Here is a 27,584-nt window from a genome sequence, read left to right as displayed (position 1 = left end):
TTTAAACCTAGTGGGAGTTTCCCCCCCACAGAGGGACAAAAGGACCTTAGAACTGAAGAAGCTTCTCGGATGAGAGGTGAAACGTCTTCAAGCAACTTAAAGAAGTCCAGACGCTTTTCTTTGCAAGCTCCTTTGACCACAAGAGAGGATGGAGCCATGCTTTATTGTTGTTCTGACCCTGCCATCCAAATGCTGTAACAGAAGTAGGAGACTCATCAGACCAAACAGCATTTTTCTATTGCCCAATTTATGAGTTGCTGTTGACTTCCTATGAGCTTGAAGCAGTCTGGCCATTGTCCTCTGACCTCTGACATCAACGAGGCATATTGATGGATATTTTCTATTTTTCAGTCCATTCTCTGTAAACCCGAGAGGTGGTTGAACATCCCAGCAGATCAGCAGTTTCTGAAATACTTAGACCAGCTTGTCTGGCACCAACAATCATGCCACATTCAAAGTTACTTAAATCACCTTTCTTCCCTTTTCTGACACTTGGTCTGAACTTCACCAGGTTATCTTGACATGCCTAAAGCATGCAGTGAGTTGCTACCATGCAATTGGCTGAGCAGATATCTGTGTAAACAAGCAATTGAACTGGTGTACTTAATAAACTGACCTTTTAGTGTATTTGGGGATCTTTTAAATCTGATATTTTTATTGAAAGCATGCATATTAACATTCTTATATGTTCTTTGGAACTGAAGAAGACTTAATGAAGTAGCTGGTCTGATTTTAAGTCAACAAGAGAGCATCACCCAGTTGATGCAGCAATAACGTCTGCAGAATTTTAGGAGGGTATGAAACCAAACCACCCACTCTGTAGACACTGTCTGACTGTGTAAATAAGATTATATAGTAGTGAGGATAGATTTTATAGGCTTTTTTAATGATTATTTTATTTATCATTGTTACGTCCCCCCCACCATGGCGGAGGCAAAGGTAGGAAGGAGACAGCAACACTGGACAACCACAATCAATGAAGGAGGAAGACCACAGAACAGTTAAGTATCAGGCAGGATTTATTGGGTGCTTGCCTGGATAGTCAAATTTAACAACAGTAAAGAGGTGGGGGAGGAGGACTGGGCGGTTGATCCAAATCAAAGAAAGTAATAAAACAAAAAGAGGTCAGTAGCTTCCAGGGCCTAGCCTAACTGAAAGAAAAATGCAAAACAAAAGGCCTACCTAGCTACTCGATAAAAGTCAGTGAAAACATACAAGGGTGGCATCAACCGCATAACCTAGTGTGACTAACAGAGTAAAATCTACAACCAGTGTATAGGGTACCCCGGCTTACCTGTCCAGCCTCCCACCACACACAACATAAAGATGCTTGTTCGCAAATGTTTGTCAAAGCAGAAGCCAGCAGCCCCCAGCTGGCCAGGGAGCGGCTCATTTGTAGTGTTCCTTGGAGTGTGATTGGCCAACTGAGCCCAGACCAGCCAATAGACACCTGCCAATCAACTTCGAACTGGCCAATCAGAGGAGGCCTGACGCCTGAAAGATAAACAGAACACAAAACAGAGCACAAAAGCAAAGCCACACCCCTTGGCACGTAACACCCCCACCCTTCAAAAACCAAACTCAGGGTTTGGTGACCTCTCTAAACAGCACGGGAGAGTGCGTCTGATACAATGTTTTCTGAACCTTTTTTGTGATGGATTTTGAGGGTATAATTCTGAATAATCAGTGACCAACGCATAAGCCGCTGGTTGTGATTATACATCTTGGAGAGGAAAACTAAAGGGTTGTGATCTGTGAATACTTGGACTGACCTCTGACCTGACTCTGTATAGACTTCAAAATGTTGCAAGGCCCACAACAAAGCAAGGGTCTCCTTTTCAATGGTAGAATACCTGAGCTGGTGTTTGTCAAACTTCCGAGAGAAGTAACTCACAGGATGGTCAATGCCCTGAGTATCCTCCTGGAGAAGCACCGCTCCCGCCCCAACTGCGCTGGCATCTATTTCCAGTTTGAATGGTAAAGAGAAGTTAGGAGCAGACAAAACAGGGGTGCAACAAAGTAAGCCCTTAAGGCTTTCGAAAGCCTGCTGACAACTCCCAGACCAAATAAATGGCTTTGAGGGGCTGGTTAAATCAGTGAGAGGAGCAGCAACAGAAGAGAAATTTTTACAAAACCGTCGGTAATATCCTATCATCCCAAGGAACCGCCGCAGTTCTCTCCTGGTGGTTGGTTGGGGGAACTCCCTAATCGCAATGACTTTGGCATCTGCAGGGCGCACTTGCCCTAGACCAACTTGCTGGCCAAGGTAGAGGACACTGCCTCTAGCGAAATCACATTTGGCAAGGTTCAAAGTGAGAGACGCACTGTCTAGGCTAATGAAGACTTCTTTTAATGTAGCTATGTGGGTGGACCAGTCACTGCTATACACAACAATGTCATCTAAGTATGCTCGGCAGTTAGGGATGTTTCCCAACACTTTGTTAACCAGTCTCTGAAACGTTGCAGGGGCATTGCACATGCCAAAAGGCATAACCGTATACTGCAGGAAGTGGTCAGGGGTGACAAAAGCTGAAATCTCAGACGCTTGCTGTGTCAAAGGCACTTGCCAATACCCTTTTAACATATCGAGTTTAGTGATGTATTTTGCAGGCCCTATTTCATCAATGCAGTCATCGATAAGGGGTAAGGGATGTGCATCGGGTACAGTGACAGAGTTCACCTTTCGGAAGTCCGTACAGAATCTTGGGCTTCCATCTGACTTAGTGTCTAAGAGACATGGTGAACTCCAAGAGCTGGAGCTTGGCACTGCCAATCCATTCTGAAGAAGATACTCAACTTCCTGTTTTATGTTTTCCCTCTTTGCAGGACTAACCCGATAAGCGCGCTGTTTGATTGGTGTAGGGTTAGTGAGCACCACATCATGTTTTATGACAGTGGTTTGAGACGGGATATCACTGAACAGAGATGGGAATCCCGATATGAGTGTTATAATATCATTGCTCTGTTCAGCAGGAAGGTGGGACAGGTATTGTGTTAGGGTTGACAATATCACAGAATTACCTAGTCGAGCACTTTGAGGCTCAGCACCTCGTAACACCAACCCATCTTCATCTGGAGTAATCTCCACCTTGGTCACCGAAGCCATCGGAGACGTAACCACTTGCTCTTGGACCACAGATGGCACAGCTGAAGGTTCACGAGAGTTGTACAGCTTCATCATGTTGACATGACACACCCGAGTGGGACGTCTGCGATCCGGGGTCTGAATAATGTAGTTAGTCTTGCTGAGTTTTCTCTCTACAACATAAGGACCAGAGAACCTAACGGAGAGAGAGGAGCCAGGCACCGGAAGGAGAAGGAGCACTCTGTCACCTGGCAGAAATGAACGGTCAACAGCCCGCTGATCAAAGTGTCTCTTCATTTTCGCTTGTGACGTGGCTAATACGTTCCTGGTTAAGGAATAAGCCCTCTTCAACCTGTCATTCAGTGTCTTGACGTACTCTGGAAGGCTTTTGGTGTTGTCAACCGGTGTAGCCAGCCTCTCTTTAAAAACCTTCAAAGGACCCCTCATCTCACGCCCAAAAACAAGCTCACTGGGACTAAATCACAGAGATTCTTGGGTTGCTTCCCGACAGGCAAATAAAACAAGTGGAACACTTTCATCCCAGTCCCGTTGGGAACTATAACAGTGTTTCCTTAACATAGACTTCAAAGTCTGATGAAACCTCTCTAGTGCCCCCTGACTTTCAGGATGGTAAGAACTCGAGGTTATGTGTTCAATGCCTAATGTTTTCAGAGCTTGGGCAAACACTCTAGACTTAAAGTTAGTGCCTTGGTCTGTTTGCACAACCTTAGGCAGACCAAAGGTTGAAAAGAATCTCAACAGTGCTTTGACAACAATCTGAGCTGTTATTCTCCGTAGTGGGATTGCCTCGGGAAACCTGGTCGAAACGCACATGATCGTCAACAGAAACTGGTTTCCAGTTTTAGCTTTAGGTAGAGGCCCCACACAGTCAACAATCACTTTTTGAAATGGCTCCTCTACTACTGGGATAGGACAGAGAGGAGCAGGGGGGATTACTTGGTTTGGCTTGCCGGTCATTTGGCATACATGGCAAGTACGGCAGTATTGAACAACATCAGATTTCAGTCCGGGCCAGAAGAAATGTTTCAGAATTCTGGTGTATGTTTTATTAACCCCCAAATGTCCTGACCATGGATGGTCATGTGCTAAGGACAGTACCTGGGTACGATAAGCAGTAGGTACCACCACCTGATATACTGCAGACCAGTCAGCGTCTTCCGAGACCTCACTTGTCCATCTGCGCATCAGAAGACCTTTGTCAGAGAAGTAAGCCAGCTTTTTCCCTTTGGCATCCTGTTGACTGAGAGTGGAGGAATGACACTTGGACAGGGTTACATCATTTTTTCTGTGCAATAATGAACTCCTCTCGGGAGACTGGCAAATCCAGAACTGGTTGTGTTTTGTCAGCAGGTGGAACTGTGGCCTGAACCTTAGATCCAGAGGTAAAGTTAATCACGTCACCAACGGGATCTGACCTCATGAAGGAATCGGCCAAGTCAGGACCATACTTTTTTGTCTGGGCCCTCGTAACTACACAAGCTGGAAAGATGGCAGGCTGGTCTTGGGCTGAGTCAGAATCCCGGCTCAGCTCGGGTCTGTCTAACACTTCAGGAATGGGTATGACCTTGCCTCCAGCAAGGTCATTACCTAGGATGAAGTCAATGCCTGGTATGGGCAACGCAGAACGAATAGCCACTTTAACAACTCCGCTGACTAATGAAGACTGAATGTGAATAGTGTGCAAAGGGGCAGATACAAATCCGAGTTCTACTCCCTGGACAATAACACTGGACTGGCAAAATGACTCCTCAGAAAACGGTAAGACGTTTTCTCTAATGATGGACTGAGAGGCCCCTGTATCTCTCAGTATTTTTACTGGTTGTTGATCATTTGGATTCCCAGTCAGCGAAACCACTCCCTCTAGAATGAATGGTTTGAAACAGGGGTCAGGGTGGTTAGTGTTTGGTTGAAATGCCCTCCCAGTCTCTGTGGCTTTAATCAATCCCACCCCTTTTGGTTGTGAGGATAGTTGCTGTTTACGCTTTAATGCCTGACATTCTGCAATGAGATGACCCCTCTTGTGGCAATAAAAGCATTCACGCTCACCGTGGGGAGGCGAGGGCACCCTCACTGGCCTCACTGGCCTCGCAGCAGAGCAACTAGACTCAAGCCGTGCTGAGCGCAAGGTTGTGGGCCTATCTGGATGGGAAACAGGGGTAAAAACATTCTTATGAGTTAACACAAACTCATCGGCCAACACAGCTGCTTTGGACATTGACGTCACCTTCTGTTCATTTAAGAACATTATGAGCCTCTCAGGTAATGAATTTTTAAAATCCTCCAGTAACATTAACTCACGCAGCGACTCATACTCATCCCCAACTCCGTTAGCAGCGCACCATTTATCAAAAAGAGCCCCTTTCTCATGTGCAAACTCCACATATGTTTGACTGCTGGACTTCTTATGGTTCCTAAATTTCTGCCTGTAGGCTTCAGGTACCAGTTCGTAGGCACGTACAATTGTTTCCTTCACCACGTCGTATTTCATGCTTTGCTCTAGCGAAAGTGAAGCTACTACCTCCTGAGCTTTGCCCACTAATTTACACTGAAGTAATATGGGCCACATGTCTCTTGGCCATTTCAGAGCAGTAGCCACCTTTTCAAAAGCGTTGAAGTACGAATCTACCTCAGTCTCACGAAAGGTAGGTACTAGGGCAATATGTTTGCTAACGTTAAAACTTTCCGGGGAGACTTTCGGGATTTCTTTAGTGGCATCTGTTTTCTGTCCTGATGACACCCTCAGTGCTTCTACTTCAAGCTGCTTTAACCTGACTTCTTTTCAGCTTCTATCTCCAGCCTACGGACCTCCAGCCGGAGATCATAATCCGCTTTACGCACCTTATCCTTCTCTTGTGCCTCCAACTGTAAACGCAGTAAGCGAACCTTAAGCTTTGCATCACTGCTAGATGATTGGGATTCTGGAGTGAAAGGCTTAAAGCGAGGCAGAGTTTGGGGAGCCGCATCAGTGTTAACTTGGGCACCCGGAGGTGTAGCAGGCAGCGCTTGCTCATCAGTTCTCTCTGGAGAAGCTAGATCAGCAGAGGCACCAGGGGAAACTGAAGGGTCCTGAGAAGGCACCCCAGCTGGAACAGGGCTGATTAAAATCCCCAACTCGAATAATCCCTCCAACAAAGCCTGCTTAATATCCTTCTTCACTCCATACTTTGGTACGGAAAGGTTATACTGGGCAGCAATACTCAACAGGTCGTCTTTGCGACACAAGTCAACTTTGTCAACGCTAGGGTGACTAACAAAACCAGGCAGGTCGAAACTCATCTCCGGCTGATACTATGAAATGTAGACACCCTAAAATCACGGCACCGTCCTCATTAATACAGGTTGTCCACCACATACAACGATCCCGGACGAGCCCCCACTTGTGTTACGTCCCCCCCACCATGGCGGAGGCAAAGGTAGGAAGGAGACAGCAACACTGGACAACCACAATCAATGAAGGAGGAAGACCACAGAACAGTTAAGTATCAGGCAGGATTTATTGGGTGCTTGCCTGGATAGTCAAATTTAACAACAGTAAAGAGGTGGGGGAGGAGGACTGGGCGGTTGATCCAAATCAAAGAAAGTAATAAAACAAAAAGAGGTCAGTAGCTTCCAGGGCCTAGCCTAACTGAAAGAAAAATGCAAAACAAAAGGCCTACCTAGCTACTCGATAAAAGTCAGTGAAAACATACAAGGGTGGCATCAACCGCATAACCTAGTGTGACTAACAGAGTAAAATCTACAACCAGTGTATAGGGTACCCCGGCTTACCTGTCCAGCCTCCCACCACACACAACATAAAGATGCTTGTTCGCAAATGTTTGTCAAAGCAGAAGCCAGCAGCCCCCAGCTGGCCAGGGAGCGGCTCATTTGTAGTGTTCCTTGGAGTGTGATTGGCCAACTGAGCCCAGACCAGCCAATAGACACCTGCCAATCAACTTCGAACTGGCCAATCAGAGGAGGCCTGACGCCTGAAAGATAAACAGAACACAAAACAGAGCACAAAAGCAAAGCCACACCCCTTGGCACGTAACAATCATGTTTTTAAGCTCTCTTTTTTCCACCAGAGGATGTAGTTTATGTGATCAGGCATTGCAGCCAGATTTGTCCTTCATCTTTAGTGTCAAATCATTTTTAAAGTAACTTTTAAAATTCCTCGTGTTTCACTGCCGTTCAGCCTCACACATAGAAAAGCAGTGATTTGACTGAATTACGTTACACTGAGCTGTGCAGGTTTTTGAAGATAAATATAAAAAGATGCTGGAGCATCAAAAGGCAGTTTAAAGGTTACTAACAAAGTTAATTGATGATTAAATATCACAGAATACATTTACAATTGGAAAGAAATAAGAGAGGCATATAAAGCTTTTTAAATTTGATCTACCTTCCAGTTAGTTGGAGTTACTTTACCTCCAGTAAGTCAGTTTCATTTCTGCCTGGCTCATTTTCTGAGCTCTTAGTTTTTCTTTGTTTTGGTGCTAATAAAGGATTTTTTTACAGGCTGGATTCCTTATACCATTTTTTTTCCTTTTACTTCTGTAGGCTCCTGAGATGAATCATCAGTCTGTCTCTGATGATTTGGCTTGGGTTATCTACTAGTTACTGAATCTTCACTCTTTTTATCTCTCTCATTCCCTTATATTTTTATCCACAATGGAAAACTCAGATATACATTCACTTAGAAAAATTGAACCTTTATACTTCACTTTTTGGCACCGCCTAATATTGAGTTCAACCTACTGCTGTTTTATTTAACAGCATCGAAAAGTCCTGTGTACATTTCTGCAGCAGCTACAAGTTGACAGAACGCTAGAGAGAAAATGTGAGGAGGAAGCTGCAGGACGGGCTACTCGCAAAGTTTGTACGGTAGAAGCATTTGAAGGTACAGCTGCTCATTATGCACTCGAGCAGCGTATTACTATCTCATGCTGGTCTCTGCTCACATCTCCTCTGTATTGCTCAGGGGCAGTGAGGCTTACCCTGGAACACAGTAATACAACGTGTGATAATCAGCTTGCTGAACATTGATACCTCTGCTGTTGTACTGCTGTATTGTGTGCATGGATACATGCACTCGTGTGCTCGTTCAGCAGCGTCTGAACTTCTGTTTATGTCGTGTATGACAGCATGCAGTCATAAATTCACATTTTTAAATATGCAGCAATGTTTATGTTCTTATATTCGTTGCTTACTAGGATTGGTGTGTGTGTGTGTGTGTGTGTGTGTGTGTGTGTGTGTGTGTGTGTGTGTGACAGAGAGTGGGAGACTTTCCTCCATATATTAGCTGGTGTGAGATAACAAGGAGTGAAGGAAGACTCTTTGAAGACAGTCTTTAAAGACTACAGCAGAGCATAATAATACATATATGCGTGTGTGTTTGTGGCGCGTGAATAGCTTGCTACATTGCAGCTTGCTTCAACCTACTCATCAAGGTCTTTCCTCTTGATTGGCCCCCGAGGCATCTCCCTGACTTTCACCCTGTCAATTTGGAAGTTTATAAAGTTCTTCCTCCGTTTTGTGTCTTTAAAAGCTGTCACAGTTAGTTTGGTTATCGCTGATAACTTTTTCCCAGTGCAGTAGCAGTGACACAGTAAACTCGCCAAGTGCTAGTGAGACAACAATTAGCAGAACCACATGGATAGTTTTCAAAGTTGATTGCTTAGAAGAGCTTTTAACTTACAGAGTATCAGTCTGTCCTGTTGTTAAGACCATTGTGAAACCATTTTACCTGCTAAAGTTTGACAGCCATTTGTTTCTTGTTCGTGGAGTTTGGTTATAAACTCCATATGAAGGTTTGTTAGTAATTGCATTCTAATATAAAAATGCAGACAGATTACCAACATGTTGCAGTCCCTCTGAGTACGTAACCACTCAGAGGTTTCTTTGGGACTCGGCTAAACTCTTTGCCATATGGTTGTATTCTAGATAAAAGCGGTATTGCCGAGCGCCTCTGTCATTTAGCAGTTCAAGTGCTGTCCTGCAGCAAGTATGACCTTTTTAGAATTTCTGTTTCAAATCTATGAGGTTCTGGCTTAACTAAAAGAGTTAATCACTGTGTTATCACAAACAGACTGCACATAATTTCCAAACTGGTCCCATTCAATCCCAAACTGATAGCCTACCGATTATCTCACTGATGTTTTATCTGCGTCTTCATGCTCCAAAGACGCTTTTAAAACAGCAACTCAGTGCGATTGGTCGCACACCTGCTTCCTGTTATCAAAATCATTTCAATCACAAGTTCGTTGCCCACAGTCACCATCATTTAGTTTGTGCCTCAGGCTGTAGCATAACTGACTTTGTGTCATTCACTTCATTTCTTTGAGCAGCATAATTATCAGCTAGGCCTACTTTGGTTTTCTAGTTGTGCTAGAAAACCAAGCATTGCTAATACGAAAAATCTGTCAGCTGCTAATGACACTGTTCGGCTAACACTTTCCACTTGGCTAACAGCTACTGTGATAGTGTGACAAATGAGGGTTTTTATGACTGCGTAAAAGAGTACAAAATATGCTTATGTAAAGCTTTTGTACAGATATAAACTAAACATTACTCTTCTAATGTATTTTAAAATGACTGCATCTTAAGAAGGCTTGTAGGCAGAGAACCTGGGGAAAATTCATAAATGTATTTCATCTTGCTTATAAGCAGAGCTGATGAGTAATGTCTTCTGTTTTGTGAATCAAAGTTTTAATCCTTTCAAAATTTTGCAGTGGACTGGACCATGCAAGAGAGATTACACTACAGCTGGTTAGTTATTTAATAATGATAGGAAATAAGGACGTCTCCAGAGGGGAGAGAAACACATGGTGACTTTTCATTCCTGAGCTTTTAAGTGAGTGAAAGAGGACTTAATTGGGACAAAATTGGTCCTGTTCCTTTTTTGTCTCTCAGCAGAGGTGACTGTGATGTGTTTTGATCAGTGCCACAGCAGGTCAGTAGACAGACATGCATATCGCAGACGTCTTCCTGCTGGGTTATGCTTCCATCTTTATGTGTACCCGTGTGCACGTGTTTGTGTGTTTGATGACAAATGAGAGGAGGATCCCACAGAGACGGTGCAGACAACCTCTAGTCATTATCCTCTGGGAGGCTGTGCCTGATGTGGGCACTACTACATGTAACGCTTACACACTGTCCAGACACTCTGTGGGATTCTCTAGTCATTTATCAGCACTCTCAGATGTGAATACATACACAACACACACACACACACACACACACATGCTGTCTGTGTGGCTGGTGGGATTCTCAAGTCATTTAGCCTCAATCTAAGAGACAGCCTGCTTTTGATCAATGTCAGACGCTCACGCTCACCGTGGAGAGAGGAGTGAAAGGCAAGAAACGAGACAGACATGAGAGAGTGCTACTAAAGAGATTTGTAAAAGTCATTTGGAATATCTGAGCAGAGAAACAGAACAGACTGAAAATGTACCAAAAGATGGAAAATACACATGAAAGAGTCCTTTAATCTGAACCATCTAAATAATGTGCCACTTTAGATCTTTGCTAAGTTTGTGTCATACGAAACATATTTCACAGAAGCATAAGTATTATACTAGATACTGTAGGGCTGTTCAATATAACGATATATATCAGATGACGATATGAAAACATCTATCATTTCATATCACGCTATCGTTTGTTTCGTTTTGTCACAAAATAAACTGTTTACAGCAATATTTTTTCATCGTTTTGATGGTCACTGTATAATTTCTTAAAGTTCTCTCTTTCTCTTATATTTAATATAACCACACTACGGCTGGACGAGCGACGGCTTTTATGCATTGTCGTTAGCAACAATGACGATAAAACCATCACATGGCTCCGCCGTCCGCTTCTTTATTTTCCACATAAACTTTTCAAAATAAAGATGAAGATTCTGTGCAGATTTTTCAAAATAAACTGAATCATGTGACATAGTATGCAAAGTGTTTACTGACGAGAAGCTAAAAAGAGCCGTCAGGGGCTAAAATAATGAACCTTAGAAACAGGCTTTTCCCCGCAGCACGCCGTGTAATAAATACTCACAAAGAAAATTGCGGCCGTTTCAACTTATGTCACACTCGACTCCAGGTACACGACGCCCAGCTGAAAACACTGCACACAAGTCGAGTTGCCCAAGCCTCACAGAATTTACAGAAAATGTAAAATATTTGTGATATATATCATTGTCTGTACTAGAGCAGGGCGATATCACCAAAAATATTTTATCACGATATACATTTGAAAATTTGCGATAACGATATAACTGACGATATAATTGACACTAGACAAAATACTTTACAATACACAACTTTATTAGTGCAAAAAAACCCATCAATGTATTTTCACTTAAACAAGCAGCTGTTTTTTTTATGTGCATTAAAGTTATATAAACATTTAACAGTTCAAATGCAAATTCCTCGCTGACAGTATAACCAAAAGGCATTTCCAGTGGAAATTGGCCGACATATCCTCAGCATAACCATGTATAATATCCACAAAACTTAAAAAGAGGTTATACACACACAATACGGTAATATTATTTTGAAGCACAGTACGTATCACTCCGCGAGGCTCCGGCTTACGGTAGCCGTAATGCTCCGACAATCCATCAAGTGGTGCGACTTCGTAGCTTAGCAAAGCCGTACTAAAACATTTGACAGATTTCGAGCGCCGTGTACCACATAAAATCGTTTCGAGGTCAGTAAACACAACCAGAATTCAAACATAAGGCACACGGGATTATAAGGGGCACTGTCGATTTTCAGACAAATCAAAGGATTGATTTTAAGTGTGCCATATTTTCCAAAAAACACGATAATAACGACGGCCCGCTAGCATGGTCTACCAAAAATAGTGCTTTGTTGTGTGTCTGACGGACGAAAGCCAAACCAGTTCCACATCACTGAAGTTGCAGCATTTTTACAAACCAATTCTGGTTCATCCGTTTCATTCAATGATCCGCTTTCGCCCTTCTCATTCTCCGTCGCCGCCATGCTTTTTCCGCCATGTGCGCATGTGCGTTTTACCCATATTCTATCGCGATATTTCATTTTCTTATCGTTGCCCAACATTATACCGGTATTACCGTGAACGATATGATATGGCCCAGCCCTAGTCTGGACGATAGATGTCTTATATCGGGATATGAGATTTTGGTCATATTGCACAGCCCTAAGATACTGTGTGTATGAAGTTAACCAATAGTGAAATCAAAATCTTGGGAAAAAGGTCACAAACAAGCTGTTTGTCCATCACTGTCAACTTCAAATGTTCAGATGTTAGATTTAAACAGCTCATGTGGTCTCTGTAGTTACGGAGAATTGAAGCCTCTCCCACATCAAAATTGGTTAAACAAGCAGTTTCTGAACATGCAAATTGAGTGCAATGAATTCATGATTCAGTCTAATATCAGGCAACATCGTGTTTGAAGTCGTTTGGCTTGTGGACCAGGAAGTGTGCTCTTAATATGGGAAAATATAGATGCAGATATAATGAAGGATATGGCGCTATGTGTGACCATCCACAGGCCTGGCTCGTTGTATCCCAAACTTAGTTATATTTGAATTTATCTTTGAGTACCTTAGATAGAAATTGCGTTAAAGGTAAAGCCAGCCTTTATAGCTTAACAGCTATAACAACAAGATATTTGCACAAAGCTGCGGTTATGGTAAATGATACACAAATGCACAGTTTTTATTTCATTTCTTCTCCAGTGCTTTAGAGTCGCATCTTAGAATCTTGCCTTTCCCGTGTAGCCTGTTAGCTGTCCACGTTGACGACTCCTCTGCCCCTGACAGCCATGGAGAGGTGCAGTAGGGAGTTGGCGGGCTTGGTGATGAGATGTCAGAGTTATCAGCTATCACGGCATAGGAGAGTCACCCAAATAACCCAGCGTACTGAGACCGATTATCCTTGTTTTGAGGAAGGAGCCATAATTAATACCTTAAATTCCCTTCTATGCTATTTTGTTTCTGTTTGTTTTCTGTTGTTTGTTTTATAATCGTTCAATCTAAAACGCCATAGTAGGTCCTTAGACCATTAAGCAATCACTGACAGTCGTAGCAATCGAGACTGTGGGCAGGTAAGAGCCGGGACACCTGTCTGTGTGAAGTGGAGCTTTCCTTGGATCGGCAGCATCACTCACTTTTCTAATGTGCCCAGTTAATCTTTGCTCTCAGTAAGACGTGTGATATAACACGACCATCTATAAAAAAAAATGGATGAGATGGTAAATGAACCATTTGTGAATTGTAAAATGTAATTTTTCTTTTTAAATTGACACTGTTCCAGAGAATTGTTTGCAATACTCAGCCTCCCTCATTTATATGAAAAGGGATCTGGGTGGCTTCATTTCAGGGCTGCGTTGTAGTCAGTGAATAGGAGCATCCTGTGGACATAAAGAGAAATGGTGTAGCATTTTTGTAGCAAGGAACACTGTTGTGATTCACAACAGCGTGGCCTGTCGAGCTGGAAACTCTGTGCAGTTTCTGCGGCTTTGTGTGCTGGTATGATTCTCGGTGGATAGCCCACCAGAAGATAAGGGGAAAGAGAAAATTGTTTCATCTTCTTTTGATAAGTCTATTCTCAAAGAAAGTCCACACTGACAATGTTGATATGCTGATAATAAATGTGTATCTGTAGCCGATCTGAATGCACAGCGACTTTCGCAAAGCCAGTGAATCACAGCAGTGTAAAACCTCATATTGATTTCTTTTTTCTTTTACCTTCAGTTTTATTGTTGATTGAACAGGAGTCATGCCGGTACAGAGATCACAGCAGCTCAGTCACTCTGCTGGTAGATAACAAAATAGACAAACAAAGTGGAGAAAAATACAAAGAAGAGGCTCAGGACAGCGAATTGGACTGAAGAAGGAGAAAATACACGTTGTGGATACAGAGAGATCTGTAGCCGGCTAGATAAGGAGGCTAGATGTGAAAGGCCAATGAGAAATAAACAGAAAGGCCTTGAGAAGTATCGGACACAGAAAGAGATGGAGTAGAAGGAGAGAGAAATGAAAAGACACATTAAGGTTTGAAGTTAAACCTGAGATTAAATGGTGACATGTAGGCGCTGGAAGTTGGTTTAAGTGGAACAAACAGCTAAAGAAACTAAGAAATGTTCAGGGAGAAAAAAACTGAGATGAATTTGTGTTCAGGACTGAGGCGAGAGACGGGCAAATAAACAGGAAGCAGAGTAGAGAAGAATGAGTAGAGTCGAGGGAAAGTAAAAAACATGATAGCAAACAGTGAGCAATTGAAGAAGTGAAGGGAGAAAATGGGAGAAGGAGAAAATGATGAAGAGGAGGAGGTGGACAGTTAAAGAATAGAGGTAAGGAGGCAGGTGGGGAAGGGGGTAAAGCTGGACAGATGAGGGGAAGGAGAGAAAGGAGGAGGGACGGGGAGGCGACATGAGGCAAGTTGGGGAGATGATGGGGAGAGAAATAGATGACTGTCAGGAGGTAAAAAGCGAGAAGGGGAAGATGAGTGGATACCATGAGGAGATAAGTGTTTATGGAGGAAGGGTTGGAGATGGGCAGGGGATGAAGAGATGTACACAGACACACAGAGAGAAAGGGGCATAGACGTTGGCCCCTCAGCAGTCAAAACTTAATGAAGAAGAATGAGGAGCTTCAGCTTCCTGCTGGACCTGCTGCTGACCACACGCACGTTCTCACTTAAGTATGCACTCCTCAAGTTTTGACACAAAATTTATGAAGCGAACAAACAGTTGGACTCCTTTCACCTCATTGCTATGCATGAATAAATATTACAAAGTGTCTCGTAGCTTTCTTAAAACTAGGCCTAATTAACGACCAGAGTTTCTCTCATTTTTTTGTATTTGTTCAGAGATAAACCGTCTGAGATTAAACACTTGGGCATAGGCGTTTCAGACCAACCTTCTAAATTAGTGTGAGTTGCTTTAATTGGGGCTGAAGTCTACGCAGGGCTTTTATATCCGCTTTCCAAAGGCAGAACTTTTCTGCAAAGTTGATGTACCATAGAGCAGATAGTACTTTTCATCTCTTAGTTCTCTATTTGTGACTCTGTGACTTCCTGCCCACTAGAGAGAACAGGAATAAAACCTACAAAGAAAAGATGTTAAATTATAACAAATTGTAAGGAAGCAGTGTTCAGTGGGTTTTTTATGAAAGGTGTTGAATTGATTTTTAAAAAGTGACATTCATTTGGAGCCCATTTATGTCAGCTTCGTGTTTCTGTTCTGCTCTCACTTGTAGGTCTGTTGTGCCTCATTAATGGTGACTGCCTACAGACACTGAAGAAAAAAGTCTTAAAAGAACTGTTGAACTTTTTCTCCCTCTCAGCTCACAGTTTTGAGCAAAAGTTGACAAAGACTCAACAAAACACGATGGTATAACATGTTGTGTAATGATGGTCTGTTGACCGAAACAGGTTATTATTATTATTATTATTATTAATGTGGTACTATGAGTTTGGCATGTGATAAAGCAATTGCCACCATGCTTTTTTAGCACTATTTTCCCTGCTGGACTCCTGCATGTTTTGCCCCACAAAGTCTAATGTTATGACTAGATAGCCAGCAAAACGCACATCACATGATTTTGTTTTACGTTTACATCCTGAGGAAGTTACAGAACTATCATTCTGAATGGAAACTGATATAGAGTTTAGATGCTAGCTGTCACGTGTTTCATGTAATGTTCAGCGTAGGGCAGAGGTGGGTAGTAACTAATTCAGTTTGCTCAGTTACATTTACTTGAGTAACCTTTTAGAAAAAAAATGTACTTTTAGGAGTAGTTTAACTACACTGTACTTTTTCTGAGTAATACTATTATGATGTATCGCTACTCTTACTTGAGAAAATATTCTGGCTACTCTACTCGGTGTGAATAACTTTAGTGAAAACAAAAATGAATCTTACTTTGACATAAACTAAGTTTGTGTCAAAGTAAGATTTGTTGTTTTATTTTCTATCTGCTGAGCCTGTTGTGCAATTTGGAGAAGTATCATATATAACCTAACAAATATAGACCTATCCAGTTGTTCAGTGATGACGCGACGAATCCTACTTCCGGGTCTAAAGTAGTCTGCGTTTAATATGGCTTTTGTGTTGTTAACATGTTTAATGTTTTGTATTTTCTTCTATTTAATCTCAAAAAGCTCCTAAAACAGTCAGTGATCCCTGCTGACCTCCCTCGGCTTTTATTACCGCTAATCATTTATTTAAGCTCAGTTTTTAAAACCTTACGATGTAACTACAGCCCAGCCCATGCAGCAGTATATGAATGACTAACCTCGTATTGTGGATGGATTATCTCAGTTGTTCTCCTGGCTGAAGTTTGGTCCTTTTACAGCATCCTGCCATGCGATTACATTTGTTCCTGACCACCGAGAACACTCACATTAACTTTTATCGAGTGGAAAAAAAGTTAGCTTGTTTATATTATGCTAACATAGCTGTGTCGCTAGCGGTCACGTAGCACATCATTATATACCAGCTAGCCCAACTTCAGTAACCCTACAAACGTCACTGCTGTTTAGTTTTCTGTCTTCATTTATGCTGGAAGTGATAGCAGAGCTGTACGTTTGAATTTGTTTCCAAAACCCCGCAGTCAGGACATGCTATATTGTATTTAGATAGAAGCTAGCGAGCTAACTCCCTGCTAACTTCTAACTCCGTTAAATGTCATAAATTCCGTTTTCATGGATGCCTGGATGTTAAACTCAATTGTTATACCTGGTAGAGCAGAACGCTGATCATTTTATTAAAGATGAAAGACTTTAGACAGTTTTTCAACTCTCAGTAATCCCATATTGATCGTTTGATATATGGACCTGCAGCGGAGTTTAGACCCAGACACGGCTAGTGACGTCAGACTGAACAACCGGATAGGGATAGGTAATATACCTACTCTAAATAATAGTTTAATATTGATTTGGAAAAGTGTTTCTCCTGCCGATATTTATTATTTTGTAATCGTTATTTATATGAAGCATTTTCTTTTCCTTTTCAGACTTTAAAATACCAAAATTTGCACTAAATGTTATATTTTTGTCTGTCTGATTATCTCATTGTTAAAGATTAAGTCAGATGTTATGATCAGTTACTCACTACTTTTTTACTCTTCAGTAATTTTGTGGACGGCTACTTTTTACTTTTACTTGAGTAAAACTATGTTGAGGTAGTGTCGCTATTACTTGAGTACAATTTTTGGCTACTCTACCCACCTTTGGTGTAGGGTAACATTTACTGTACAGTGACATTGACTTGATGAATCAATGAAATATACCCCAAATAATTCTAATCAAATTTTACCAATTTTAAAGCCTAGAGCTGTCGGCTGGCTCTATTTTTCTATGTTACTAGTTTAGTTCTAAAACCCAATGTTCTCATTTAAAAACAGAAATAATAAAAACATATTTTGACTCCTGAACATAAAAAGAAAGACCAAATGATGGCAGATGCTAAACTTGTCAATATTTTCATAAAATTTGGCTCCTGTGATTTAGGATTGTATCAAGTATGAAATGCAATTGTCAAATTTGAAATCTCCTGACGTATCTGTTTTTAAACTTCTGACGTCTTATCTGATAGAAGATTCATTGCTTGTTCCAGGAAATCTGTAATGCTGCAGAACAACGTTACAGGATTTTAAAGCATATTAAAATATCTTGAAGGTTTTTCATCTTTTTTCACAATAAGCTAAACGTACTATGGCTGTCATTAATGTTAAAGTTACATATCGGGTTTTTTATCTACCATTTCTACTGTTACATAATGAAGAAAGGTGAAAGTTTATTATTATTATCATGAAACAACTATAAATATGAGAAGATATAAGCTTACAGTTCATGATTAAAAGTCAAATATCTAAATGTACATTGGTAAAATATAAAATAAGTATAAATATATTTGAGAGACCAAGGCCAATCAGATATTTTTAACTGTCATGTTTGGATTTAGCCCATCAAAATCTGTAAGAAACGCTTTCTCACAAGCAACTTCTGAAAAGTTACTGCTGAAAATTCAACTTTACCTTTTGCACAGCATTTTCTAATTTTCCAGATTCTTGATCAAATTACTGCAGCAAACATATAAATATATTAACATTATAACATTTATGCTGCTGTGTGCCTATTAAACTGAAAAATATACAGAACCTAAAACTCTGTTTTTCCACCTGTGATGTTGGTGTATAAAAACTTTTTTTCCATTAGTGCAGTGAGTAAGTCACTCTCCCTGTGGATGCAAAGGTCAAAATGCTCACTGAGAACAACACATTTGTAAAAGTTCACATCCTTGCAGTTTGTTTGGAGTCTGTAGATTGTTTTTGGCCGTTACATTGTCATGTTTTGTATTCATTGCTGCATGTTTAAAGACTTTTGCTGACACAAAATCAGAAAAACATAAAACATAACTTGTTTGTGCCTCATTGCATGTCGTCCGTGTGACTCAGAGTGTTTTTGTGTATCTGTGTGTTTATTGTCGGGTCCAGAGAGAGAGTTTAATGCTGTTGTCATGGATATCTGAGTCAGTGAAGAACAGCTTTTTTTTTAAATTTTTTATAAAGAACAGAGGGATGGACTTCAGGACACTCTAATGTGTGTTTTTAAATAAAATAAAAAAAAAATACGCCTCTGTTCTTTGGAACATCTATGCTTTGTTGTTCTGCCTGACAAAATGCCCACAGTGAAGGGGGAGAGAAAAAATGTCCATCAATCATCTCACCTTTCATGTGTAGACTTACCTTTTTATAGACACAATCAAATATAGACACATACACAGTAGACATGCCCGGCTATATTTACATCAGGATCTGGGTTTTGTTCAAAAGTTTGTCAGTTCGTGAGTGTAAATGTTCATCGGTTTGTTTTTGCTGTACTCTGTTTGTTTTTGTTTTTTTATCTTTCTTTAAAGATTTTCCTTCATCTGTCAGTTTAGTTTCTCTGCCTTTGCTTCATTTTAAACCAGCACCTTTCATCTCACTTCTTAGTCTGTCTGCAACTCTTTCTCTTTTCTTTCTCCGCGTCTTTCCCGCTCTCTTTGTCTCTCTTGTTTTATTCAGTCTTGTCTCCTGTTTCCATTTTTTTTTTCTTGCTTTCTCTCACCCGCTTCCTTCATTTTTCTCTCCCCCGCGCCGCAGCTGACTTATTGATTTCATTTTCATACTGTTGGCAGTTGTTCCCTCCTTCATAAACCATCAGCGTTGCCTCCTTTCAAGCCGGCATTGATCATTGTACAACCGATCACAACCAATCTCCACTGAGCATCATTATCTGCTCTCGCTCTTCCTCTTTTGTTGTCTCCTCTGTCTTGTATTCTGTGCTTTGTGGGTTGTATTTTTCAATCTAGCTATTCGGTGCTGTGGAGTTCTGTACATTTAGTTATTTGGGTAGTGAAGTTTTGTCTCCCCCCGCCTTATATTCTTGAATATTATGAGAAACAAAACTAAGCAGCAGGCTTTTCTACCTTCAGAAGTCGGGACTTTAGGACAGGTTGTTTGGCGTAACACGTGTTTCTCTTCCACTAGTACCTGCTTGCCTAAGCTTGACTCAATTTTGGGGGGTTTTCATTACCTGGAACCAGGTACTTTTTTTTAAGTAGGGTTCCAACAAAAGTATGAGAGCATCGGGATTTGGCCAGTCCTCATGTAACTGGTGTTAATGAAAAAGAGTACTGCAATTAAAAGACTTATGTTATGTATTTCAGTCAAAAAGTTCTGCTTTCTGGTTTGCAAATCTCTTCAATAATCACAGTGCAAGTACGTACAACTACTTATACCAGCTGTTTTGTTGCACGTTGAACTTTTTCTAAGAGCTGTAGCACACGTCTTTCTCCTCCTGCACGTCCCCTCTCTCCCTCTGTCTCTGTATTTCCCTTTCTCTGTCTTTTGTCGCGGTGCGAGGAGCGATCGAACATCCCATCAAACCATATCCAGAGCCTCTGCTTCTTCTTTCATCCGGTGGCCCTCAGACACCACAAAGCTTTCAAACAAGGGCAGAGTTGTGGGGGTGGGGGTAGAGTTGAGGGTATTCTCAGCTGCCTCCTGAGGAGCATTTTCACCATCTTTTGTGCTCTTTCCTCGCTGTATCCTGACCTTTCTGAACGCCACCACTCCCGTCGGCTCGCGCCACCAGACCCCCTACTCTGTCTCCCTCTTTCTGTTTGCTCCAACAGGGGTCCCGATAATAATTCAGCACGGTGCCGTATTGTGTACTATTGAAAGCCACCTAGGCTGCATAAGCAATTGACACATTTAGTTGTTTTTTTTTTGGTTGTTGTTGTTTTGTTTTGTTTTCTGGGCACACACCAGACCGCCATTGGTCGGCATTTTATCGGCCCCTCTTGTGTGTGCTTAGGAAGAGGTTTTGTGGAACCAAGACCACCAGCTGGGATAAGAGAGGACAACAGCGGGGCTTTTAGGTGGGTCTTTCACTGGCTTTTGTCACCCCGAAACAGCCACAACATTATCGGAACAGTCCACTTTCTACCAGCCTCTCCTTTGTGTCCCATTGTGACTCAATCCGTCTGTCTCTCCACTTCTTTTTTTTTTTTTCCTTTATGATTTGAAGCCTGCCTTTCCTTTGTGATTGCTCTTCATTCAGACCCTGTATTTCTAAAAATATCGATTTCCTTCTCTCCGTCTCTTCTCTAGCCCTATTGTAAATAAAAAAATACCAATGTTTTATTACCCGCTTGCAGAGCTGTTGGGTTTTCATGTGAAACCTGTTTTCATGTAAATATACTGCAGGCATTTGACTTTCTTTTGTCCTACAAATCCACAAAAAGCAGCACGTTATATTTATTGTACTAAACAATGACATCTGAACTTCATTTATTGGATTTATAAAAGTCTCATTTCTTTAGATTTTGTGAGGAAAATGGGAAGTAGATGCAGATGTTTACTGAAATGGGCAAATATCTGTAGAAATGCGTTGCATGGGGCAACAACAGAGTTTGTAGTTTTACATGCTTCAACATCACTTTTGGTACGACCCACTGGTTTCTTCATCCCAGCCTGAACTTTCAGGGCAGCTTCCTTGTCATTCCTTTAAGTAGTTCTCAGGAATAGTTCCCCAGCTTCTTGAAGGACGTTTAAAGCTCTTCTTTGGATGTTTCTGCCTTTTGTTCCATTCTCTGACACGATGTTGTTAGAGTAAGGCCTTCCCCACATAATATCTCTTCCTGCTGATTTTCAGTTCAGTAGTCATATTAGGATAGAAATCTTGGATCAATCAGAATAACTCACAACAACACATTGATTTGCAGTGACCCTCTCTTCTAAAGAGACTTATTTTATTTCCTAACTTAATTTAGTGTCTCCCAACTCATTACAAAACATCCTTCCCTCTCTTGCGGGGCATATAATTACAGATGAGGTTTGTCAACATAAAATTTGAATTCACTTTTTTAGCAGTTGCTTTCTCCTTTTTTCGTCATTTATCAAGAAAACACTGGAATCTTTGTCTTGTTTTTCAGACGGCTTGCTGCTTTCCTCGGCCTTATATCTTTGGAGTCTTTTTTTTTTTTCCCACTAAGTGAAAATACTTAGTAGCTCCCCTCCCACTTCTTGTTTTTGATAGAAGTGGAGGCTAAGTGATGATCTAGGTTGCCTAAAATGAACTTTGTTAGTGGAGCCAATCTAGTACGTGTTCTCCTCCACATTCCCCTCCATCTTCATCCCTCTGTCCCTCAGCAGTGGAGTGGTCAGGCCTATCAACCGCAGAGCCTCACCTGGGAGCCCCAATTGCCTGCCAGTCATCAGATAAAATGGATTTCCAATTGAGTCAAGGCTCCCAGGCTGGGTGCGGAGTGGGGAACAGCCTGACTCTGCTCTCCTACCTCTCCTGACTTTTTGTTGTTATTTATTTCTATCTCCTACAGTGGTCAGCCCCGGTCTCTCTTCTCCTCTCTTCAGTCCCTTCACTCTGCCTCTTTAATCTTCTAGCCGGAGCCACATGAACTGAAAATAGGCTCACTGTAACAGCCCGTAACCATAACCAAGGCACTAGCTGGTCAAAAGTCTGAAAGAACCTCAGCAAGTCTTCATAGTCGGTGACTACTTTAATTTAGAAGGTGTCTTCAATTAGAGCAGGGGTCTCAAGCGTAAATGAGCTGTGAGCCACTGCTGGCACTGTCATCTCATTCAAAGGCCACTTTAGTGTTCAAGTAGGACAAAACAAACAAGAAAACACCCTCAAATATTTCCAAAAATGTTGTTTTGTTTTTATAAATTTCAAATATTGTATAACAAGACAAAACTGCAAACATGAACACAATCTTTGTTTCTTCTCACTCTTAACTAACTGAAGCCTTTCACTGAACTACCACATAAAAACACTGGAACTCTCCTATTGGCCAGACATGTGGCAGCACTTGTTATAAGTTTATTCATATTTAACAGAATAAAAATAAGTTATAAGTGTTTTGTTTACAAATAACTCTCTCACTGAACTAACACAGCCAATCCCTCAACATGTAAGTGCTCTCTGCTCATATTGTTTTCATATTAAATCATTTTTTGCTTTTTAAAAGAACTAATTTAACATTGTTCTTAACAACAAACAAATCCTCGCTAACAAAAAAAGGTTCAAGGGTCAAATTTCATTAGATTTCTTTACGTCAATATACAGGCCACAAGCAGGGGTGACATGGGCCACAAGTGGCGAGTTTGAGACCCCCTAGATTAGAGCAACAGGTGGGAAATCCATTAGTTACATTTTGCTCGTTAGTACAGTAGATGTGGAAAAATACAGTTTTCAGAACTGCTCAGAGGGCTAATTAATCTGTTTAATAATTTGTTGTGTGTAAACTTTGTCATACTACACAGGCCACATGCAGCCTGCTTTCAGCTTGAGTGAGCCTGACCGGTGACATCTCCTCTCTGAAGTTTAGCTACATATCTAATCCCCGAGATTCTTAAAGTGAAGAAGGGGGGGTCATTTCAACATCACATCTTAGTTTTTCTGCATTGTGTAAAAATGCTGTAAATGAAAGGAGTTTGTCAGCGTGACTCTTTCTTTCTCTGTAATAATTGTGTCAAATTCTAGAGAAAGTCCCTGTAGTTCCCGGCCCAGACCGTCTCGTAATCATAAAACAACGTTTTTATTAATTCACAGAAAATATTTAACTGTGGAAAACAATAAAAAAAACAATAACGAATGAATGGTAATCGGGAAGAAATGTTTTAACAGTTATGAAACACTGGTAAACGTCCAAATGTTTGCCCCCCTTCACATTTTCCAAAGCTGTCAAGTGAGCTGGATTGAAATCCAGGCGGATTTTGGCTCCCTGCTTTAAACACTCACAAGACTCTGACAACAGAGTCCATCTGCTTTGAGAATTTAAATCGTACAAAAGAAAAATGATCAGGTGAACTTGATCCTGGAATGTAAAAGATCCCATGTCAATGTTTTAAAGCCATAATACAGGTTCATTTGTTAGCTGGTTTGCAAAGGTGCCGTTCAGCATGCTGTACATTTCTAACTAGAGTTCTTGTCTCTCTTATAAGGGTTTTTCATTTTCTTTGTCATTTTCGATGTACAGATTGTAATTGTGTCCTATCATTTTTCTGTTTTGCGTATCCAACTCACTCTTGTTTTCTTTCATGGTCAAGACTCTTTTCATGTCTGTTACTTTTCTGCGAGCGAGCCAGTATTAGATTTCTTCTTCACTAAGGTAAACAACAGGAGAGGAGATACGCCTTCATGGCTTACATTATTATAAATGAACACAAACTACTCGTGTGAGCAAAAGTGTATAGAGGAGAATGAAGAGACACTGGAAGGACAAAAAAAAAAAAAATCAGTGAAATAGAAGAGTCGAGGAAAGTGACAGAAGAATTGAAAGGGTATGGGAGATGAGGAGACTAAACCAGAGGCATCAGATGAGAGGACAAAAGAGGGGAGTCATATTGATCACACTGCTCTGTAAGTCTCTCTGTGGTTATAATGGTTTGAGTTTCACAGCTGGAGTCAACTCTGCAGTGCTTAGAACAGATACCACGTGCTCTCAGCACACACATGCACATATAGCACATCCATATACGCAGTGTGTCTAGCAGGCGGCTTCAGGTCAATGCGCCCCCAGCTCTCAGTCAATTGAGCTCGTTGCATCGTTCCACTTGGGCTAACCCTCCTCCCTGCTGCTGTCTAGTCTTTGAGGCCAAGTGGGGCAGAGTTGGATCAATTTTTTTTTTGACTTGGAATCCAAAGCAAATTTGCAAGAGATCCATTTTACGATAAAGAACCTTGGGTTAAAAACAGATTTTTTTTCTTATAGATGATTTCTGATCATAGAACTAAGCTTAATGGGCAGTTTGAGTTGAAATATATGAGAGGATCAGGACAAGTTATTGCTGTTCATTTTTAGGGGAACATCCATGTAGCGAGAGACATGTAAAGTCTGTTTGGGGCCTTTAGCTAAAAAATAAATAAATAAACAAAGGTAAACACCTGTTTCTGTTTCCAACACAACATTCTGTCACAGTTTGTATTGTCTGTACATGTAGCGTTGCGTAGTTGTTGCCATTTTTGTGTGACCTCAATAAATCCAGGGGAGTACTAATCATGCCCTGTCCACAGAATTTACATGAAAAAACGAAAATTTCAGTCAGCTACAAAAGTGCTCTTTGCAAACGCTCGACAAAATTTCACACGAGCTTGTGCTGCTGTCTTATGAATGCGTTACATGTGCTTCCTTGTACTTGATTGCTTCACATTTGCACTTGAAAAATAATCATAGTATATCTGATCCTCCATTTACAGCGAGTGTTGAACTTTCCTGTGGAAATGAGCTTATATAATAGCTAGGAGTCATCTCATTAGGTAATGTCTCTGTTTTCAAAGGAAAAGTTCTGAAAGACCTTCACATATGAGACCAATTATCTGTCCATTAGTTTTATACAATATAGCTGTATATATTCTTTAAAATGTATTACCTTAGCATTTCAAAAAGCTCCCTTCCAAAAGGTTGTAGAAACAGCTCTGTATGATGTCAGGGCTCAAGTCAAATTAGCGTGAGATTAGTTTAGTTTGTTGGTATCGCTCTTAGAATCACCAGCAATTCAAGGTGTTAATTGATCGTTGCCATTTCACGTGAGGGCTCACAATCTGAGCGAACCCCTCTCATGGTACATAAGACAAGGTCGCTGGAATGATGGTGTCAGACGCGTCTTCTTTCCAGGACGATTTGTTGCTAGGGTTTCAAGGACCGCATTGATCTTAGGTTGAAGGATGAAGGTTGCACTCCGTGGATCAATTGCATGCAGCTGTTTTTAAATAGCAGGAAGGTACGCCTGATAGGCTGCGCATGCTGGAGCTTGGAGGTCATTTTGTTTGAAAGCTGCAACAACTGCAGCAGAAAAATGCTCGTACGACAGAGACTTTTTCTTGAAGGTTTTGTGAATCTAGTGACCAAAACTTTTTTTTTTTTTTCCTTCATATTGATTTAGATGGACAAATGTTTGAAGGCCAGGACACTGACACCGTCATCCCTGTTTGGTTTTGTGCTGCTCATACAAATACTAAATACACAGTGTACTGATCAGCCACAACATTTAAACCACCTGCCTGAAATCGTCCCTTTAATGCCACACAAAGACTCCATCAGGGCATAGACCCAGCAGCTCTTGGGAGATTCTGTAGTATCTGGCATTGGGACATTGGCAACGCATCCTTTGGGCCCGGTGGGATACTTAATCGAATTCAGATCTGTGGTGGTTGGAGGCTGGGTCAGTGCCCAGGGCTCTTTGTAAAGCATTACCTGAGCAATTTGATAGGTGGAGTTTTTCTCCATGGGGCTGGATGTGTGTCCACAGTGTGTACAGTGTGTGTGTTCTTGGCCTACAACAACATTTAGTTGCAGTTTGTAAGTCTCAAAGTAGCATTCAAGGTGGTCAGTGATAGTCACTCCACTCGTCAGTTGTTTAAATGTTGTAGCGTCAATTTAAAAAAAAAAAAAAAAATCTGACAAAATGATGACAGAATTTCTCATAAACCTCTTGAAGTTTATTTTTATTTTTTGGGTTTGCTTATTTCCATTACCAGAGTAATCCCTAGTCTTACCCGCCTGACCTTTCTGCTGTGGTCAGTTAAAGGTGGCAGAGAATAAACAAAACGGGGACAACCCTTCCACCTAAGAACTCCTTCAAAGGTCAGCAGGCGTGGCTGCTGTGCAGATGGACTAATTCTCTGTTCTTTCTTCTCTCTCAGAACCTGCTGGTCAACCACGGATGAAGAGTGGGAGGAAAAGGGTAAAACCGTTACATGACGACAAGCTTTTACTTAAGCACTAATGGCAGCACTGTGGTCGCATCCTTGTTTTGCTTTATGAAAGAGATAGTTTGCAGTTAGCATGCCTTTTTTTTTTGTGCTATTTATCTGTGGTGTGATCCGTTACACTATTATTCTGCACTGCTACATACTACAGAGAAGTAAACAAGAAATGAGTGTGTATATTAGGCTCACGGGTTGAGGCGGTGCACTTTCAATTCAGTCATTTATGAGCGCTGTGATAAAGTATCTGCACTCTTCATGATTCCCCCTTTTTTTTTTTTTTTGTTGGTGCATTTCTCACATTTACATGTTTTAGATCATCAGGCATAGATGACTGTTTACTCTTAATAAATGACATCATTTAAACTCTCTGACTAATATCAAAATTTGCCTGATGATGTGAAGCATGTAACTGTGCTACAAAATAAGAAATCAAGAAGGGGGCAGATGATTTTTGACAGCACTTGAATGAGATCAGTGGAAAATGTTTCTTAAAATCTGACTTGTAAAGATGCATTCAGGGGCACTCCTCCATCAGCTGAATGTGGAGATCAGGTTACGTCCAAACCCGTGCTAAATTTTGAAGGGTTAAAAAGACTGGAAGTCATATAAGAAGTGAGCTGAATCAGGTGCACAGGGACCGTCCTTGTTTTGATCTCAGATTGAAAGAAGAACTGACTCACTTGTTTTTCTTTTGAGCTTTATAGATTTGTATTTTTTTAATGACACAGGAATATGCTCAGGTAATCCTGGCCATGACTTTAATTCATCAGACCCGTGATGTATTATATGAGTTTATTAAACCATTCATATCCTCTCACGGTTTTGTGTCTTTAGTTGTGTGTTTGTGTGCCTAATTCTGCCTTGCTTCCACTTTTAATAGCTGAGTGAATTTAATTTCACTGCAGTGGTTTATTCATTTCTCTAAAGAAATGCAAAAAAAGGAACCTTGGGATATTCTATATAGATGAAGCACCATCCATGATAATCTATTAAAACCTTTCTAAGTCGTTTTGAAGGTACGGTTCAACTCAGGCTCAGTTTGAAAATGAAATGCTGCCATTGAGCAAACAGTTCTGTGACTTTTAGTGACTTTTTTTTCTAATAAATCTGTTTGAAATCAGTTTAAGAGACTGTGAGCTGAAAAATAAAACCCATTAACCCCCATTACGGGTTAAAAAATAATGTCAAAAGCAGGTTTCCTCTCAAACATAACTCAAAACAGTGGAGATGAAGA

The 27,584-nt window shown here is 41.1% G+C and overlaps 1 protein-coding gene across 2 annotated transcripts in view; it reads left to right on the top strand.

The window, feature by feature from the left end:
• The window catches only part of chchd6a (coiled-coil-helix-coiled-coil-helix domain containing 6a), an 83,821-nt gene extending 56,654 nt beyond the window's left edge, over positions 1-27,167 (top strand). For both annotated transcript variants that reach the window (XM_026153120.1, XM_026153121.1), the window contains one exon: positions 26,285-27,167. In XM_026153120.1, the coding sequence (XP_026008905.1) occupies positions 26,285-26,308 (24 nt within the window). In that variant the 3' untranslated portion in view covers positions 26,309-27,167. The remainder of the gene's footprint in view (positions 1-26,284) is intronic.
• The last annotated feature ends 417 nt before the right edge of the window (positions 27,168-27,584 follow it).

The sequence above is a fragment of the Astatotilapia calliptera genome, chromosome 20 (assembly GCF_900246225.1).
Source record: "Astatotilapia calliptera chromosome 20, fAstCal1.2, whole genome shotgun sequence".
Classification (NCBI taxonomy): Eukaryota; Metazoa; Chordata; class Actinopteri; order Cichliformes; family Cichlidae; genus Astatotilapia; species Astatotilapia calliptera.
This window is presented reverse-complemented; position numbering and strand designations above follow the sequence as displayed.